The sequence below is a fragment of the Acomys russatus genome, chromosome 9 (assembly GCF_903995435.1).
Source record: "Acomys russatus chromosome 9, mAcoRus1.1, whole genome shotgun sequence".
NCBI lineage: Eukaryota > Metazoa > Chordata > Mammalia > Rodentia > Muridae > Acomys > Acomys russatus.
The window spans coordinates 44,830,784-44,849,680 of record NC_067145.1 but is presented as its reverse complement, the minus strand read 5'-3'; the positions used below and the strand labels follow the sequence as shown (position 1 = coordinate 44,849,680).

General features: G+C 45.9%; 1 protein-coding gene across 2 annotated transcripts in view; it reads right to left on the bottom strand.

The window, feature by feature from the left end:
* Nucleotides 1-18,897, bottom strand: part of Pip4k2a (phosphatidylinositol-5-phosphate 4-kinase type 2 alpha) — a 161,226-nt gene that overhangs the window by 20,208 nt on the left and 122,121 nt on the right. For both annotated transcript variants that reach the window (XM_051151265.1, XM_051151266.1), the window contains exons 5-6: nt 7,878-8,024; nt 2,119-2,157 (exon numbers count right to left, since the gene is read on the bottom strand). In XM_051151265.1, the coding sequence (XP_051007222.1) occupies nt 2,119-2,157; nt 7,878-8,024 (186 nt within the window). The remainder of the gene's footprint in view (nt 1-2,118; nt 2,158-7,877; nt 8,025-18,897) is intronic.

Here is an 18,897-nt window from a genome sequence, read left to right as displayed (position 1 = left end):
ATGGCCACCTTTTCCTGCCCTCTGTCACACTTCTTTACCACAGCAATGTGGCCTCTGCTGCTGCCCGTCCACCTTCTCCTCTGCAGGGTGGTAGTGTCTGCTGACCACAGATGCCCAGCAGAGATCTGAGGGCATGATCCAGACCCTTGACCATTTGGCCGTGGCCGGCGGTGGCAGGGCTTTCTTCCCTGGCAGCCAATGGATACGCTCCTTTCCTACCCAGCACACTTTCCTTGGGTGAGCCTACGCACCTGTCTGTGCTGCCCATCGTTTCTGCACAGGACCCCTGTGCAGCCTCACATGCCTGTGGGCATCTCTGTTCTGATGCTTGCACTTGCACTTTTCCAGCTGTCCCTGGGGGTTACTACCCGGGTCTCCCAGCTGGCCGGGATTCCCCCTGGAGCTTGTTTTCTCCCTCTAGCTGACCTACTAAGTGCCCCAGTGGCCTCTGCAGCACCTGCTTCTTCTCTTCCTCTGGATCCTTCTTATCTTTCAACGTCCCCCAAATCACCTCCTCCAGGAAACCTTTCCTTGTCTGCTCCCTGCTAGCCTGAGTAGCTTAGGTTCCTCAGCTACATATGCAAGGATGTGAGGGCGCCCTGTCAGCCTGTAACATTCCTCACGTGACAATACCATTTCCACCTGAACAGCATTAGTCCTGCTAGATGTGGCTGAGTGACCCATAATTCCACTACCTGAAGCTATGACAGTAATCATGAACACACACACACACACAAACACACACACTTCTGAATGAATATGGCAGAGTATATGTGCAAATTCATAAAATTAAAATGGAAACAAAATAATATTCTTTAAAAAATGTAGTAAGAACTTGAAAAAGTCTTGAGTCTAGCTTTCAATGGGTTAGTGGAAAAAAAAAAAAAAAGACCCTTTTGACATGTAGGACATATGCAAGAGAACAGGTGATTTTTCTACCATGTGTTAATCTGGGCTGATGTAGATCTACATGCAGGAAACTGTTTTTTTTTTTTTTTTAATTAATTAAAGTATTTTAATTTTGAAAAGGAATCACATATGAAACCATTTTTTAAAAAAATCTCGCCTAGAATGTCAGTTTTTTTTTTTTTTTTTTTTTTTTTTTTTAATTTAAAAGCCCAATTCTTAGTTCTAGTCTTTCACTGAATAAACACCCCACGTGTGACCATTCCCTGGTCCTTCACTGGTGCTCCGACCATTAGGTTTGTTCAGAATCTTTCCAGCACAGAGCTGCTTCCTCCTAATCTTCTACGTCTCTCTCAGTCCTTCGCCATCTACCAACTCAAGCTAACTATAGTCTCCAAACTGACTTAACACCTGCATCTCTCCAGAAGCCTTCTTCAGATAATCCCAACTATGAACTTAGTTGTTAATGACAAATTGTTTCCTGTCAGTATCCAGTGTATTTCCAGAGCATAAGCACGCATGCTCCGTTTACAGCTGATCCTTGGAGTGTTTTACTAACATAGAGCCTACTTTCTCTTTCTGCTTTATCAGTCCTACTTCAGCCCGGACCTTATTTATTTACCAATACTGAAGCATTGTATTTTCAACTTTTAACACTCTCAGGTCTCTTTATAATATTCTCTCCAGACTCACCTTTCAAATCTGTAATTTTGTAAAAGAAACCGAATGAGATTTAAGTATTATTTGATTTCAGTGAGGAGACACACTCCCTCACTTTAAAAAGCAAGACCAACTCCAATCTCATCTTAACCACTACTTAAAAAGGAATATGACATTCAACCAAGTCAGTATGTAGCAGCCATTAAAATGGACAAAGAGAAGCTAAGACCACAGTCAAGGTCACACGTATCTAACTGGGGTGAGGAAACCTTGGGAACCCTTTCCCCGACAGCTCCTCAACAGCCAGGGACCCACATTCTGAGCTGGAGCTCCCACTTCAGCTAAGTTGACAGTCCAGGCAGCACTGATCCATTTCTGTCAATCACACACAACTAGAAACTAGGAAACGGCAGCATCACGGAGCTGCAGGGGAGGAAGGCATGCATCATCAGGCTGTAGGGAAGAACCACAGCGGTGAGATACGGGAAGAACGAACTGAAACATTGTAGCAGCCATGCTCCTTGGACAGTGAGGCGGTGTCACTGTGCTTACCTTTTCTTTGTCGCTGGCTTCTCTAGCCACAGTAGAGCCCTGAAACACAAAGAAATGATAAGAATAGACGGGCATGAGATGTTGGCTTTCCCGTGTACATGGGACGTAAGTGGTCCTGGGCAGAGCAGAGAAGAAACAAACCTAGCTCTGAGCTAGGTGCACCCTCAGAATGTCGTTGTTGTCTCCACCCCCCTATCCCCCCACCCCCTCCTCCCACCCCCACCCGCGTGTCCCAACAGCCCTTGCCTAGTCTGTGGCTCCCTTGCAAGTGCTCTTCAGCCACCTCCCCGGCAGTTTTGTCCGACTTGTCATTCTCTGGATCTTACCCACCCACTTGGGAGTCAGAAAAGCTGGCATCGCTTGAGGACTAACTTGCTAAGCATGGATCAAAACATGCTGGAAATGGCTGGTTTCACTACCTTCAAAAGGGAGGTGGGCTATCAGCGGGCTGTGGCCACAGCAGCACTGTGTGCCCCTTTCCCCATATCTCGACCCCCGGATGTGGACCATCTTGCCTCTGACAGTCTTCTCTGTACCACGTGATGTTTTCTCCTCAGTGTTAGTTACTGCAGGCCAGTTCCAGGGAGCTCCCAGCTCATTCTCTGACTCCCTTTACTTTGGAGATCCCTTCAAAGCCACATGCTTCCTCGGGCCTTTTTTGTTCTAGGCCCTATGCTGAGCACAGGGGTACAAAGTGGAAGAAAACACAGCCCTTGATCTCTGCAGCACCTAGCCTACTGCACCAGTTTTCAAAAGCAGCCTCAGAGCCTCAGAGCCGAGCTGGCCAAATGCCTGCTGGGAGGTGGGAAGTCCCCTCTGAGATCCACAGGAGGCTTTGGAGGCTGCTTTCAAGCAACTTGCCCTTTTGTGGCAGGTTTCAATTCAAAAGAAAAGCTAAGGAACACATAGGTAAGTTGAATCTTACTTGGGATTCCTAAGTATGTGAATTCAGCAACTTACTTAATTCTTTGTGCCTCACTCATGACAGGAGTCTGTGTTTATGGATAAGTGGCCAGAGAAGGTCACAGAGTGTCTGATTTGTTTTGCCCCAGCCCCAGATGCCTGAACTGCTATAGTGCAGAGTCTTGTTAACGTGAGCACTACTCAAACCCACAACTATCAACGTGGGACATTAAAGTGGCCAAGCATGAAGGGAACCCATCCTTGATTTGAACAAGTATGATCTGAATACACCTGATTTGGTTAGATAAGGAGGGAAAACAAAATCTCCTCATAACCAACTCTCCAGAAGAGGAGTCACATACTGGGGAGGGAGGACCAAAGCAAGCCTGAACCCTCTGATGCCAGTTTTCCACTTCCTGGCATTTGGCATACCTAGGACTGGTGGGCATCAAGCCCCTGGTGAGAGGCCCAGGGAAAACAGTTTCTTGAGTGGAGAGGCAAGTCAGAGGAGCACCAGGTGGAGTTGCCAAATGAGGGTCCATTCCAGGAGGACAGCCGTGTTCAGACCTATGCTCAGGATTTGTCACTGGCAAGCCCCTCCCCCCACCTTTGTTTTTTTGAGACAGGGTTTCTCTGTCTGTAGCCCTGGTTGTCCTGGACTCACTTTGTAGACCAGGCTGGCCTTGAACTCACAGAGATCTGCCTGCCTCTGCCTCCTGAGGGCTGAGATTAAAGGTGTGGGACACCACTGCAGTCCAGATCCACTTTGACCAGAGATAGATATTCTTTTTCAAGACAGGGTTTCTCTGTGTAGCCCTGGCTGGCCTGGACTCACTTTGTAGACCAGGCTGGCCTTGAACTCACAGAGATCCACCAGCCTCTGCATCCCAAGTGCTGGGATTAAAGGCATGCACCTCCATGCCCGGCTTTATTTTATTTTACTTTTAATGGCATCTAGGGTTTACAGATCAAGCTAGGCTGACTGGCCAGGAAGCCCAGGGATCCTCCTGTCTCCGCCTCCCCAGCACAAGCTTAAGAGCAAGTGTCACCATGCAAGGCTTTTAAGGTATGTGATCTGGAAATCAAATTCAGGTCTCCCTAATCCCTACTTTTTGTATCCTTAGCTTTTTTTGTTGGTCTGTGTGTGTTTTCTCTCCTCCAATGAAATTCACTCTCCTCATTTTTTAAGATCCTTCAATTCTATGTAAAATTATGTTTGTTTGTTTGTTTTTTTTACCCAGGGGCAGGGGAGGGGGACTTCTCTAAAACTGAATTAATGCACAGTAAAAATTAAAAATGTAAGTAGTGAAAGCCTTGAATTGGAATCACGAAGTGATGCTAAGGGTATGGTTTCTGTGCACCTCAGGGCTCTGGCAAGAACAGTGTTTTTGTTCTATAAGGGAAAGAGAAAGATGATGCTGTGAGATGCTAGGCAAGTTACAAGCACAGTGAAGGCGGTGTTATCTTAGGCATTTCAAGGGGCTAAATCTTAATTAGGACGAAAGGCCTGCCCCTAAGGCACTCATAGACTAGCAGGACAGATGAGACGCCCAGATCCTCTATGCTGTGCCGTGCAGGACAGGGCTGTATATGCATCTTATTTAATGCACCCTCCAAAAGCAGATAAAACCAGCTCTGCTGCAGCAGACCAGGAAACTGAGGCTCAAAGGCCCAGCAAGTTGCACAGAGCTGCTAGCTTCAGGAGGCTTCCAAGGCCACAGTGGCTTTCTAAAGTGGGACTGTCATAGCACCACCCAGAGCCTTGAAGTTCCCAGTAGAGCTTGTGAGGTCTGCTCCACATTTCAGGAAAGGGCAGGTGCCAAATGAGAGAACTGGGTGTGGCCGGGACTCCCCAGAGGCAATTCCAAGGCAATAAAATGACTTGATTTGAGAGCTGGGTGTAGGACAGGCCAGGCATAGGTATGCAGGAAGTTCAACCTGTCTGGAATTTAGAGGGCAGAAACACAGACTGCATCACTTCCTTTCCTTGAACTAGCATTTCTCAGTGTGGCTCGGACTCCTGGGTACTCTCAGGGAACCTGCAAGGTCAAAATTGTGGCTTGCTTTTGTTTTTGAGACAGGACCCTCATCTGTATTTAAAGGTTGGCTTGAATCTTGTAGCTCAGGCTAGCCTTGAACTTGTGGTGCTGCTGCCTCAGCCCTTTGAGTGCTAAGGTTACAGGTGTGTAACACCACACCTGGCAAAGTTGTTTTTATACTACGAAGACAGTGGTTGCCTCTTCATTCTCCATATTCGTAAGAGTAGCGCTATAAACACAACAGTGGCCTTTGTCCTATCAAGTAGCTACCTGAATCTGTCATCGAGATAATCTCAAATCCCTAGCATCCTTTATCAAAGACCCTAATGAAGCAAGGAAGGGCCTTGTCCCTGCAGCACAGCCCTTCCGTATTCTGAACAGGAGGCATGCAAACAGCACGTCTGTTTAAGCAAAGGATGCTGCTCAGAGCCATTCTCCTGACGGTGTGGTTACAGCTGAACCGGACACCTTCTTTTCTATAAAACAACAGTTGTATTTGAAACAAACAAACAAACAAACAAACAAACGCCCCCAAAACACTACAAATGAGCTGTTTGTCCAGACCTGAGAAAGCTGACAAACACTGCAAGGCTCTGTGCCCTGGACCAGCTGTGTTCCGTCATTTCACAATGTGACTGATGTGATTTGATGATGCTATCAATTGAAAAGCAGACTTGAAAACCTGTATTCGCCCTCAGTTTCCCACACATGAAAGGCCTCAGTGTGACCAGCAGGGATGGCCGCACAGTTCAGTGTCAGCATAGGGAGAAACTATGCTAATTAAGGAGCCAATATGTCTCTATTAAGACACTATAACACAAAACCACGCTCTCGGACCAGTGCATGCAACCGTCAATAGATTTTAATGAACAGAGTACAATTTCCTCTGGGTAACTAAGACTGTAGATATTACTAACTGTTGGGTTTGGGGTGTTATTGAAGGACATCTTTAATTTCCTCCAAAACTCCACATCTCTCCTTTCCAACTACATATTTGTGGTTTTCCCCACCCTACTCAACCAAATCATTGTGCTGCCAGAAGGGTCGGATATGACATTCCAACTGTCCCAAATTAATTCAAACATTACAGAAATGTGAAATAAGGGGTGGGAGAGGAATGGGAAGGATGGTGAGTCAGGGTGGAGTGCACTATATACACACACGGAAGCCAAAGAATGAATTTAATGAAAGTTAAAGGCAGGCAGATCTCTGTGAGTTCGAGGCCAGCCTGGCCTACAAAGAGAGAGTCCAGGACAGCCAGAGCTGTTACACAGAAACCCAGTCTCGAAAAACAACAACAAAATGCAAAACCACGATGCTTGTCTCACTAATATTTTGCTTTTGAAAATACAGCTAATGTCATAAAAATCCATTAATACACAATGGTTTATCATTATTTATAATAATGATTAATAAATATTAATATCATGTCCAGTATTTCTCATAAATTTCTTTTAAGCAAAGATTCATTTTCATTTATGCGTAAGGGTATTCAGGGAGCCTGTAGGGACTGTAGGGGGTGTTAGATCCCCTGGAGGTGGAGCTACAGGTGGTCATGAGCTGCCTGATGTTGGGGATGTTTCTTCTGGAAGAGCAGCAACCACTCTTAGCCACAGAGCCATCTCTCCAGCCCCTGCATCCACTTCTAAAACTGTACAGATCCGCAGATAGAACCTACACAAGGCAAAACGTTTTAGGGTCCTCTTTTGTGCATGTGAATTAATTCTAAGATTACAAAGTCCACAGATCAGAGGAGGATACACTTTTTCAGGGGCCAGAGGGTACACATTTTAGCCCCATGGTCCATCAAGACTCTGAGGCCACTGTTCAACATGCCCATCACAGTGCAAAAGGACAGATAATACAGAACCTGTACACATGACGAGGTAGTAATAAAACTTTATTTATAAAAATGCAACCCCGCTTGGTTTCGGCATGCAAATACATCATAGTTGGCTGTCCAAAAGTCAGATCATGTCGCTGCACTCAGAATTTTTCAGTGGTCCCTGTCTCATTTCAAATCCATGAAATGTATGGTCTCTGGTATTTTACTGTCCCCTTTGTCATGAATTGTCCCTCATTTCTTTCGCTTTGGCTCCAATGCCACCTTTCCAGGTGTACCTTTTCTGACACTCAACTTAGAAATGTATTCCTTGCTAGCCTTGGTGGAACAGGCCTGTGATCCCAGCTACTTGGCAAGCAGAGGCGGGATATCATAATTCAAGGTCTGTTTGGGCAGCAGGATGAGTTTAATGCTAGCCTGGGCAACTTAGTAAAACCTTGTCTCAAAATAAGAAGAAAAAGGGCTGAGGCTGTGGCTCAGCAATAAAGTATCTGCTTACTGTCACTAAAAAATAGTGTGGCCCTCCCCCTCTTCAGTTCTACACAGCACCCATCATTTCCCCAAAATAATAAACAAACAGACAAACCCCTACTTAAAGATTTGTTCTTCAGTTATGTTATCACTGTATGTGTGTGTTCTCCACATGTGTGCGTGGAGGTCAGAGGCCAGCTTTTTGGAACCAGTTCTTCCTTCTGGTTCCCCGGGTCCAAGGGCTTATGGGGCAAGTGCTTTTACCTGCTGGGCCACCTTGCTGGTCTTGGTCTGCTTCACTCCCAAACCATTCCCGGCATGTGGCTGACAAGAAATGTCACGGACTGCTAACTTATGGTGCTGGCCGCCGCCTGCTAGATTCAAGCTCTTGAAGCAGCCCGGCCATTTCACTCACATGATTACTAACTGTAGCATACACAATATGGACGAGTAAGCTCCAGTGACGAAAATAAGCCAATGAAAATGACCAAAGTCAAGCTCACCTTCAAGTCGTATTTCCTATATACCGATAAACGGTGGCTGAACACGTTCCTTGTAACAATCACGTATATTTCCACTCCGTCGACATTAAGCCGGTACATTCCCAAGAACTGAGGAAGAAGGGTGACCCCGTGACATTCCACTATATACTATACAGGAGAGAGAGAGGGAGAGAGGGAGAGAGAGAAAGAAAAGGTGGTTATAAAGTAGAAAATTCCAATTCTGGAGGCTTTATTTTCAGACCTATATGCTGTTTGCCCATCAGATCTATGTCCTAGCTCTATATAAATTAAAACATTCAATCTTATCCTTAAAGATATTCTTTCTCCAGTAGCCCAAGCTACTGGTCAAAATCAGATGGTATCACAGGACAAGAAAAGAAATCCCTTTAAGGTGAAGGGACAGTCCACCTGTGCTCTCCCCCCGGCAATCCTGAGGATGACCTCCCCACTTGATCAGCATCCTGAGGGTGGGGAGGAGGGGGGTCAAGAAGTAGCTTCATGGAGTCTGGTGATGGAAGCCTGGGTGTCCTGTTTTTCCATCTAGACTTTAATGAGCATGGAGAGGAACATGGAGCTACAGAGACGTGGGTGTTCCTTGCCCAGGTCCTGGCTGCCACCAAGTCCCAGGGTTGCAAAACCCTAACATGACTTGGGTCATATGCCAACGAGCCGCAAGAGGGAGCTATTCCTCTTGGAAGTAGCTATTGGTAAATTATGGGTCCTACTAGAGGGGCCTTTAAAATGGGGGAGGAGTCTAAACAAGCCTTTTTATGTCTGTGACACTAGATTAAAACCCCAGGACAGCAGCAACACCACAATTCTAATGACATAAATGTCCTATCCATTGTGCTTACACCAGAAACCAGGAAGGATGATTACCCACAGTTATGGGTTGTGTATTGGATTGGTGTGTGTGTGTGTGTGTGTCTGTGCATGCGTCTGTTGCATACATGTATGCATGTGCTTGTGTGTGAGAATACAGAACAGGGTGTTGCGTCCCTTTGCCTTGAAACACAGTCTTTCACTGAATGTCTGGAAGCATAGCTTCATGGCTAAGCTGGCTAGCCAGTGAGCTCTCAAGATCTGCCTGCCTCCCCCCCCCCCCCCCCAGTGCTGGGGTTAAAGGTAGGCATCCATGCTCGGCTTTTGGCACAGGCATTGAGGATGCAAACTTAGGTCCTCATGTTCACAGACAAGTGCTCTTACCTGTGGAGTCATCTCCCTAATTCCTATTTTGAGTCTTTGTAAAAGGTTATACTGTTTGATTAAAAAAAAACAAACCAAAACAAAACATTAATAAAAATATTCTAATTGAACTTTTTACTGGTGTACATTAGTAATCAATTAATAATCAATCCTGGAATATTTAACTAACTAAAGAATAATAAGTTCTCAGTTCTTCTCCTTAGAGCCAAGCAGCATCTGTCACCGAAGCTACTTTTTACTATGCAGAGTTCTGACAAATTTGGAAGATGCTTTGGAGTTCCCTTCCCCTCCTAACAGATAGCAGCTGAGCTATATATTTGCAGTCAGTCTATTTTGTCTATTGAGTTTCATCTCAGCTTGCTACTTGAAACCAGATGAGTGGGGCATAATTTCAAACCAATAAACTGACTTGAGGTTTGCTAATGTACAACAGGTGGGTAATAGCTCTGGGTTGAAAAGGAAATTTCCCACCACGATTTAAGGGATTAAAAAGTGTGCTGTCTGCCAGTGGTAGGAGGTGGATGAGAGGGGCTTAGTGTAGTCCTGGGGCACCTGTACTGTGTGAGTGAGGTCAAGGCGAACAGGCCGATGAAGCACGCGTCCTTGGGTTGTCATTTACCAGCTGTGGGAGTTGAGGTGAGCTGTGTATTTTAGTTTTGTTTTCCAGAAGGTGAGTGCCCAAAATGCCCACCTACCACGCAGCTGTAAGAATGACAAGAGACAGAGTGTCAAAAGACCCCACACCACAGTCCGTCCTGAGCCCTGCTCTTTTTCAGCTGTCAACGATGCTGAGGCTTAGCTGTCACTCAGAACTCCGGTAAGAAACTGTAGCATCACACCAATCTGCCTCATGCTCCAGATCTCTCACAGCCATGTCCTTGAGTCTGCGCTGAGGGTCACTCTATGGCAAGGGTTATTTTGCATATCTGGACGGTTATTTGAGGACTGTAAGGTATGGACACTAACTGGCTGGTCAATTCCTTCACTCGCAATCTTTTTTTTTTTTTTTTTTTTTTTTTTCCGAGACAGGGTTTCTCTGTGTAGCCTTGACTGTCCTGGACTTATTTTGTAGACCAGGCTGGCCTCGAACTCACAGCGATCCAACTGCCTCTGCCTCCCAAGTGCTGGGATTAAAGGTGTGCGCCACCACCACCCAGCCTCCACTGGCCTTCTTATCCTGAAAAGATTGTAGCTCTGTGATAGAGTACTTACCTTACATGCATAAGGCCACAGGTTCAATCCCCAGTACTACAAAACAAAAAACAAAACAAAAAAACCAACAACAACAACAAAAAAACAAGGAATGCCAAGATGGAACTCCCTGCAGAGCCACAGAGAGCCTGGCTCACTACCCACAGTGACCAGCGCTGAAGTGTTACACAGCAAACGGACAGGCTTCTGTGTTTGGAAATACGCCCACACATGCCACACACTACACCTTCCTTGCCTCCAAGACGAGATATAGCTAGAAACAAGTGACTTTGATGCATTCTGTCAACAAGTGTCATGTGTACTTAGTTCCCCCGTGGGGCTCTTTGATGAACAATTTGAAAAACACAGATTAAATACACTTCAAATCCCTGAGTGTATAAGCATACAAAACCACAAATTACATCAAAACCTATCTTTTCCTTGTCAGTGCCACCAAACTGCATTTGATACTAACGGTTGAGAAAGAAGTTATGGATCAGGGAGCTTGATCTGCCCACTGGCAGGAGATCCGGGTGGGGACCTGGGAAGGAGCGACCAGCTGCTGAGCGCTCGTGTTGAAGCAAGGACAGTCCTTCTACTCCTCTCTGGATGACCCAGGCAACGCTGCACACACACTCAAAGTTTATGTGTACAGATTTATTTTATCTTATGCATATGAGTGTCCTGCCCATGTGTACCTCACGTATGCCTGGTGTCCCCAGAGCTCAGGAAAGGTTGTTGCATCCCCTGGCACCCGAGTTAATGATGGCTGTGAACCATAACGTGGGTGCTGGGAAAAGAACGTGGCTCCTCTGCAAGAACAAGCAATCTTAAGTGCTGAGCCATCTTTTCCAGTTCTTTCTGCTCACAAACTCCAAACCCCAGTGGGCAGGTTTACAAAGTTTCTTACAAGTACAGAAACTTCTAGAGGCAACCCCCAGGCCAGAGATTCTAACCTAATGCCCCACAGTTCTCACTGGAATACTACAGGACCTGATCACATTCTGCCAGGACCCTCTTGGTCTGGTTCCATTCATTAGCTGTGTGATGAACTGCTCAACTTATCTGAGTCCCTGCATCTGGAAAAGAGGTGAACAAAATGACTTAATGACAGGGTTTTATGAGAACACAGAGTATAGAAGTAGTGGGATTTGTAATCCGGATTTTTTTTTTTTAGTTCCCTCAAACCTTAATCCCCACCTTCCTTCACTCTAAATATTCATTCATAAAAATCTGTTACACGCCAAGCACTGTGTGTGACAGTGTGACACGGAATAGAGAGACCTCCTTCCACATACTCCAGGATCTACTCTGAGCTCTCGGGTCCCGCCATCTCCCTCGGTCCAGGGTTCCGTGACTACTGGCAGGACCCGGGCAATGCTTAACTGTACTGCACATTCCCTCATGAAACCGAACACTCCCTCCACCACAGATACCAACTGCAGCTAGCTGGGTACCTCTGCGTATGCCCTCACTAGATACTGGGCAGTCACGGGGGAGTGATTCATTGTTTATTATTTTTGTTAGAGTGAAAAGCCTGTTTCAGAGAAGCTAAATGGAGCATTTAGAGAGAAACACTATGCATGTGTCATTTACTTTCAAATAATTCAGCAAAGCCTCAGAAAGATGTAACCAGGGTAAGGTGGGTAATGTCACCAATTTACTTCACGTTTGAGACATTTGTCATAGAAAGTAAGCATAGGGATCTGAGGAGATGGGTTAGTGGGTCAAAGCGGGAGGAGCAGAATTTGAGCCTGGTCTACAAAGGGAGTCCAGGATAGCCAAGGCTACACAGAGAAACCGTGTCTCGTAAAACCAAAACCAACCAACCAACCAAACAACCAAACAAAAACTCAAAACCAAAAGAGAATTTACCTAAAAGAAAAAAGCTGTAGTGTACAAGTCTGTACCAACCTCAAAAGGAGAGACAGAGCCAGTAGAGTCCCTGGAGACCCTGCCTCAGACAAGGAGGAAGGCAGGACTGACAGCTGAGACTGTCCTCTGATCTCCACATACTCTCGGCAGTTCCTGTATATCCACAGCCACTGTGTGGGCATGCTTAAATGCATATACATATGCATGTGTGCACTTGTGTGTGCAAATGAATTAAGAAAATGACATGAACCCAACCCTTTTTGATCCACATCCTTTTTCACCTAAGATCTCTCGACCAACTTCCTGAAAGACCAGTCTACACTTGTGTTATGGCTTTGCCCTGTCTTCCACCCAATTCTGGAGCTTCTTTCCCCCTTAAATGTTGCGCTCCCCCTCTTCAGGACCCCCTCCCTCGCTAGGATCATCAGTGGCTTGTGGGTCGGTAGATATAACAGATGTTTCTCAGCCTTCCCATTGAGTATGTGACCTGCAAAGTCCTTGCTGCCAGATTTCAACTTGGCTTCTGAGGACCCTGTCCCACTTCTCTCGTTTGGTTCTCTCCTTAAGTTGTTGGACAGTTCTTCCTCCATCATGTGCCATTACATGTGCCCAGAGCCTTGTCAAAAATCACCCTTCTCATCTTCGCATCCCACACTGTCTGTAGGCACCTCATACGCGCCTCCCCCAGCCTTTGCTTTCATTCTTTCTGCATCCTAACAGCTTATTATTTGCAGCCAACAATCATCCTTCCGGTTTTATTCACAGAGGGGAAGGCCCAGGAGTTCTCATGATGTCATAATAAGCAAGGCACATCACACAGAAGGACGAAGTATCTCAGGTTCCCCTCGAGTTGCTGTGATAAATACCACGACAAGAGCAACTTAAGGGAGAAAGGGCTTACTTGGCTCACAGTTCCAGGTTCCAGGTCCATGGACTGCAGGGAAATGGGGGGGGGGGCAGCAGGAAGAGGAAGTGACTAGCCACATCACACCCAGTCTACAGCAGAGAGCACTGAATGAGTGCACGCATGCTGCCAGACCTTGGCTCACCTTCTCCACTTCACAATTCAGGACCCCCTGGCCAGAGGATGGCGCCACCCACACTGGGTGAGGCTTCCCACAGACATGCCCACAGGTCAACCTAACCCAGACAGTGTCTTATTGAGACTGGCTTCCCAGGGGATCCCAGTGTCAAGTTGACAACTGAAACGAACCATCACAGAAGTGTCACAAAATAATTATCGGGAAATATGAAAACTGCTACCACATGGTTAACCTGGGGGTGACTCTGGTAAGAGCCACAGTTTACACAGTGTAGAGCTGCTGTTGTTGAGGAAAACTGCCCAGTGTTCTCTCATTCTGCACATAGTAGGTACCGTGTGAAGGCCACAAGCATCACGGCCCGTTTGATGAGTTACATGGAATCCAGGCTGGAAATTCTCCCAACTTCCCCAAGTACATATGAACTTACAAAGAAGGTAAATGAGGACCGTCCAAGCCACAGAACGATGTTGGGGATCCATAGGTGCCTTCTCCCTCCATCCCTGCTATTTCACATGACTTGGAAGGAAACTGGTCCTCCATGGGGGCTAGGGAGGAACTTGGTGCTTTGGAGCCACCCTGTGCTAGCTAGGCGTGGTGGTACACACGTTTAATCTCTAGAGAGGAAGAGCAGCGAGTTCAAGGCCAGCTACATAGGGAGACCTTTCTTCACACATACACACACACACAGAAAAAAAACCCCACCAAAAACAAAAAACAAGCCCCCCCCCAAGAAAAACCAAAAAAACTATTGTGAAGACTGTGACTATAAGGAAGGAGGGCCTCAGATAACTAAGGAACAAAATGCACAGGGTGGGAAGACTCAGGAAGGAAGGAATAAGGGAGGAAAAGCAAGGAATAAAAATTTATTGCTGCGTTCTGCTACTTTTGGGTCACAACTCAGAGAAGTTCCCTTTTAAGATGATAAAGATCACAGGTGAATTGTGAAAATCCGTTTAAATACTTCAAGGACAACAAAAAAGCAAGTGTACTGGGGTACCACATATTCTGACTTTTCTTAATATTATTCATTGGTATTTTTTTAGAGAAAGAGTCAGGTCATCTTTAGCATCCAGTCATTTCTTCTGATAGGCACAGGGCAATATGAGGAAGCTTTGCTTTCATCCCTCTCCATGCTTAATTTCCAGATTATAAGAACAGAAAAGTAGGCATGGTGGTGCAAACCTGTAATCCCAACACTTGGGAGGTGGAACCATGGTGACTTTGAGTTTGAGGTTAGCTGGGGCTTTATCCTGATATCCTGCCTGACGGTAGGGCTGGCGGAGGGGGAGAACAGGAAGCGATTTAATCCTCAGAGCTAGTCTTTAAGACACAGGTACAAATGTTTATTTTACTTTCAAGCACTGTAGGCCCAACAAGCAACCTTCCCCAACTGGCCAAAGAGCACAATTAACTGGGGTGTTCCTGCATGCTTTACTGATGTATCAGTTTACCAAATCAATGTGTGCGGAGCCCTCACACAGCCTGGTAAATGTCCTTCTATAGGGCTTATGACTCCTGTCTGGGACCCTCTGAGTTCCTAATGGAAATTCAGTTGCAACCTGACCACCATTTACCATTGCTGGTTATCTCGCAGGACCCAGACGTTGAAAGCTCAGGGCACAGGAAACCACAGTTCACTCTCCCAGGCAGGACAAGTGTCCTCTATAGGAAGGTTGAGAGGTTGCTCCCAGTGGCTGCTCAAAGCTGGCATTTCTCTCTGGGGCCCAGTGCTAACCCTTATTTCTACCCTTCTGGGCTCCCAATGTCACCACGGTTTTCTGGAACACCAAAGACCACTGTGTGGGCCCTGTGGTGGTCAGTGCACACAATGCGCCATGACCGAAGCTTTCAACTGTACAGATGCTCAGTGGTGACTCCTAAATGTTAACACGTGAACCTGCGTTAAAATTATTTTTATTTATCACTGCTTCCTTGCTGTTGCCTGCCTGGATTATATATCATGTCATGGCTTCCGCTTTATTCCCGGAGCGTCCTCAGAAACTTTCTTATGTGCAGCCGGTATGTATATCTGGCTACAACTGGTGTTTCTAGCATAAGCAAGTGCTGCTTGCTGTGTCCTGCCTTCTGCTCAGAAGTCTATGGATACATGATGTCATAGCGTCATCAATAAAGGCAGCTCTCCACTCTTCCTTCATTTCCCAGAATTAGCTATGGGCTTACGAGAGCCTCGATGCTTTGAAGAAGTAACTTGCAAAATATACAGATGGAATAGCTCCACCATAACAGCCCCGCCTGCTCTTGGGCTCAATAACAAGGATTATGAATTTCTTATCTTCTGTTCCTCTCATGCAAAGTGGACATGATTCAAAGACCCTCAGCCTCTGGAAGGTTCTAGTGGGGAGGGCTGGAGGTGATGTGTGAACTGGGTTCTGCCTTTCTAAATTGTTATCATTATGTTTCACTTTTGTTTGTTTGTTCGTTTGTTTCGTTTTGCTTTTTGTTTTTCAGACAGGTGTTCTCTCTGTCTAATAGCCCTGGCAGTCGTGGACTCACTTTGTAAACCAGGCTAGCCTCGAACTCACGAAGACCCATTAACCTCTGCCTGTCTCCAAAGTGCTGGGATTTAAAGGTGTGAGCCACCAGGCCTGACTCACTTTTTTTTTTTTTTTAAAGAGGCGTGAAGTGAGAGTTTAACATAACATCAAATTAACACTGCACATGGTCTAGTCTCAGTTCACGTTTTTGAAGATGAAATGATCTGTAATCCTTACTGTACACCTCGGGGGTGATGGGAAGGAGAGGAGGAGGAGGAAGAGGAGGAGGAGGAGGGGAGGGAGAGAGAAGCCATGCATAGGTGCTCTCAGGAATGGCTCTGCCACTCTGCTGAGGTCAGGTGTTCTTGCCTCACAGCTCTCCCGGGTCTACCTCACCCAATAGGGCAACCAGCTCTGCTGGAACTTCAGGGGTCATCTCCATGGTGCCCCACCAGTTTGCTGAAACACAAGGCTGGATGGTGGTGTAATTTTTCTTTCTATCCAATCTGGTCTCTTTCCCCTGCCCCACACGGCACTGATCCCCAGTCAACACTTTGACCCCCAAATCTGGCCCTGCACCTGTTTTGTTAAGTCACTGCATTAAGTCAGCAGACGAGAGGGCCAGGGATTGCAAGGGTTGGTTGGCCTATGGAAAGTACCCTGTGAACATCTTAAGTATCGGATGTTTTAAAGAAACAAAGGGGTCTGGAGTGGTGGCACACTCCCAATCCCAGCACTCGGGAAGGTAAAGCAGCACTGGCACACACTCAAAGCCAGCCTGGGTTACATAGTGAGACTATGTTTCCAAGATCCAAGACATAAAGAATAAACCTGTAACAAAAAGCTGGTGAGTGGCCCTCCCCTGAGCTACAGGCCTAGCCTGATTCTTGCATGTTCTTCCAACACTGCTTTACAAAACAGCTGATAAATAACCATCGTTTGCAAGACCTCAGAGTGTTATAGCCAACAGAGAGTCGAAGAAAAGCATATTTACAAAGCATCATTTCCCCAAATATACAAAAGAGGAACTCAAATAGAAGATTCAGTTTGCTGTGTATAATATGACTTCCCCACTGGTCTGAGGCAGGAGGCTGTCCTTTCTTAGCACAGAGTGGACTCTAAGTAGGACAAGGACAGCACTGGAACTGAGAGGAGCACCACCCACTACTGGAACCACACATTTCGTCAATGACTAAATAGCACACAATTTCAAGGGAAGGTGTACGAAGTTAAGGATAAGAATGGTACTTAATTATCTTATTCAATCACTTATGTAGTACTTATTCACCAGACACAGTAATAAGCATGTCACAACTATGAATTCCTAACACAACTCTCAAAACTGCTCTATTACATTTATTTGTGTATGTGGGTGGGTGTATATGAGGATATCAGAAGACAACTTAGGGGAGCCAGTCCTGTCCTTTCATCATGTGGACCCCAGGAATCAAACTCAGGGTGTCAGGGTTGGTAGCATGGTAGCAAGTGCCTTTCCCTGCTGAGCCATGTCACTGGCCCTAGTGAGGCAAGTCTTGAACAAAAGGTACTACTATCCTAATTTAATAGACTAAGTAGGTGCCAAGGTAAGTAAGTTACCCAAGGTCTCATCATTGGTTAGAACAAAGCCAGCGTGTGGAGGCAGCTGGTTGATCCAAATTTTTGTTCTGCATGCTCTACTCCATCACAGGTTGTAAGAGGTGGCTGGTCAGGAGATAGCTAACACCAGGAAAAATTTAGTTGGGAAGCAATGTCTTCCAAGGCTGGCCTCTTAGCAGTTTCAGCCTCTAGAATATGGCTATGAGGACTGTGAATACACTTAATTAAAACAAGCATGCAAGCCAACCAACCAACCAACCAACCAACCAACCAACCAAGCAAGGAAAGAGCTAAGGAGTAACAGAGTAGCCAGAAGGTCCATCTAACGTGAGAGCCTGGCTCTTCTTCTGATATGAAATAATTTTTTTTTTTTAATCAAGAAGGAAGAACTGACAGTCTCCACTGAAGCAGGGACGGAAAACTCTGAATCCACACAAACTCTGAACAGATCACAGACCCACTTTAAGCAAGGACAGGATGAGTAAGAACAAAGTAAAATGGCACATGTTGGAAATGTGACAGCAAAACCCACCACTTTGCATGCTAGCTTAAAAATGTTCTTAAGTAGAGATAAACGTGTATGAGTTCTGAGCATCCCAGAACAGGATGACAATGACATCCTTTGTGTCCACCCTGGCTTTATGTCAACTTGACACAAGTTAGAGTCACCTGAAAGGAGGGAACCTCAATTGAGAAAAATATCTCCCTAAGACCTAGCTGTAAGGCATTTTCTTGGTAACTGATGGGAGTGGCCCCAGAGAATTGTGGTTGGTGCCATCTCTGGGCTGGTGATCTTGCGTTCTGTAAGAAAGCAGGCTAAGCAAGCAATGGGGAGCAAGCCAGTAACAGCACCCCTCCATGGCCTCTGCCTCAGCTCCTGCCTCCAGGTTCCTACCCTGAGTCAATTCTTGTTTTGACTTCCTTCAGTGATGAACAGAGCTCTGGAAGTGTAAGAAAAAAAAACTCTTCCCAAGTTTCTTTGGTCATGGTGTTTCGTCACAGCAACAGAAACCCTAACTAAGCCAAGTTGGGGCCAGGAGTGAGATACTGCTGTGACTGACTTGACCGTGTTTTGGAGAGGATTATGGAAAAACTTGGGTCTAGAAAATCTGTTGGATGTTGAGAGCTCAGCGAGCTGTTCTGTAGGAGCTGGGAAGATAAGAATGTTGAGAGCAGATATAAGTGAGTATATACCATTTGATTCTTTCTGCTTCTGGGTTACTCACTCATTATGATCATTTCTAGCTCAATCCATTTATCCACAAATTTCGGGAATTCCTTGTTTTTAATAGCTGAGTAGTATTCCATAGTGTATATGTACCACAGTTTCTTTATCCACTCTTCTACTGAGGGACACTTAGGCTGTTTCATACTAGCCCAAGGGGCATGTCCCACAAAAGCCTTCACTTACCAGGAAACTGGGACAGAGGGGAAGGCATCCTATTGGGACTCTAAATGAGAGACGCATGGGAGAACAGCAAAATAAAAGGATACAGAGGGCCCTAGAAATCTACAAGTAGAACAATATGATAGGCAGATTTGGGCCCAGGGGTCCCGCTCAAACTAAGACACCAGCCAAGGACAATACAGGAGGTAAACTTTAAACCCCTTCCC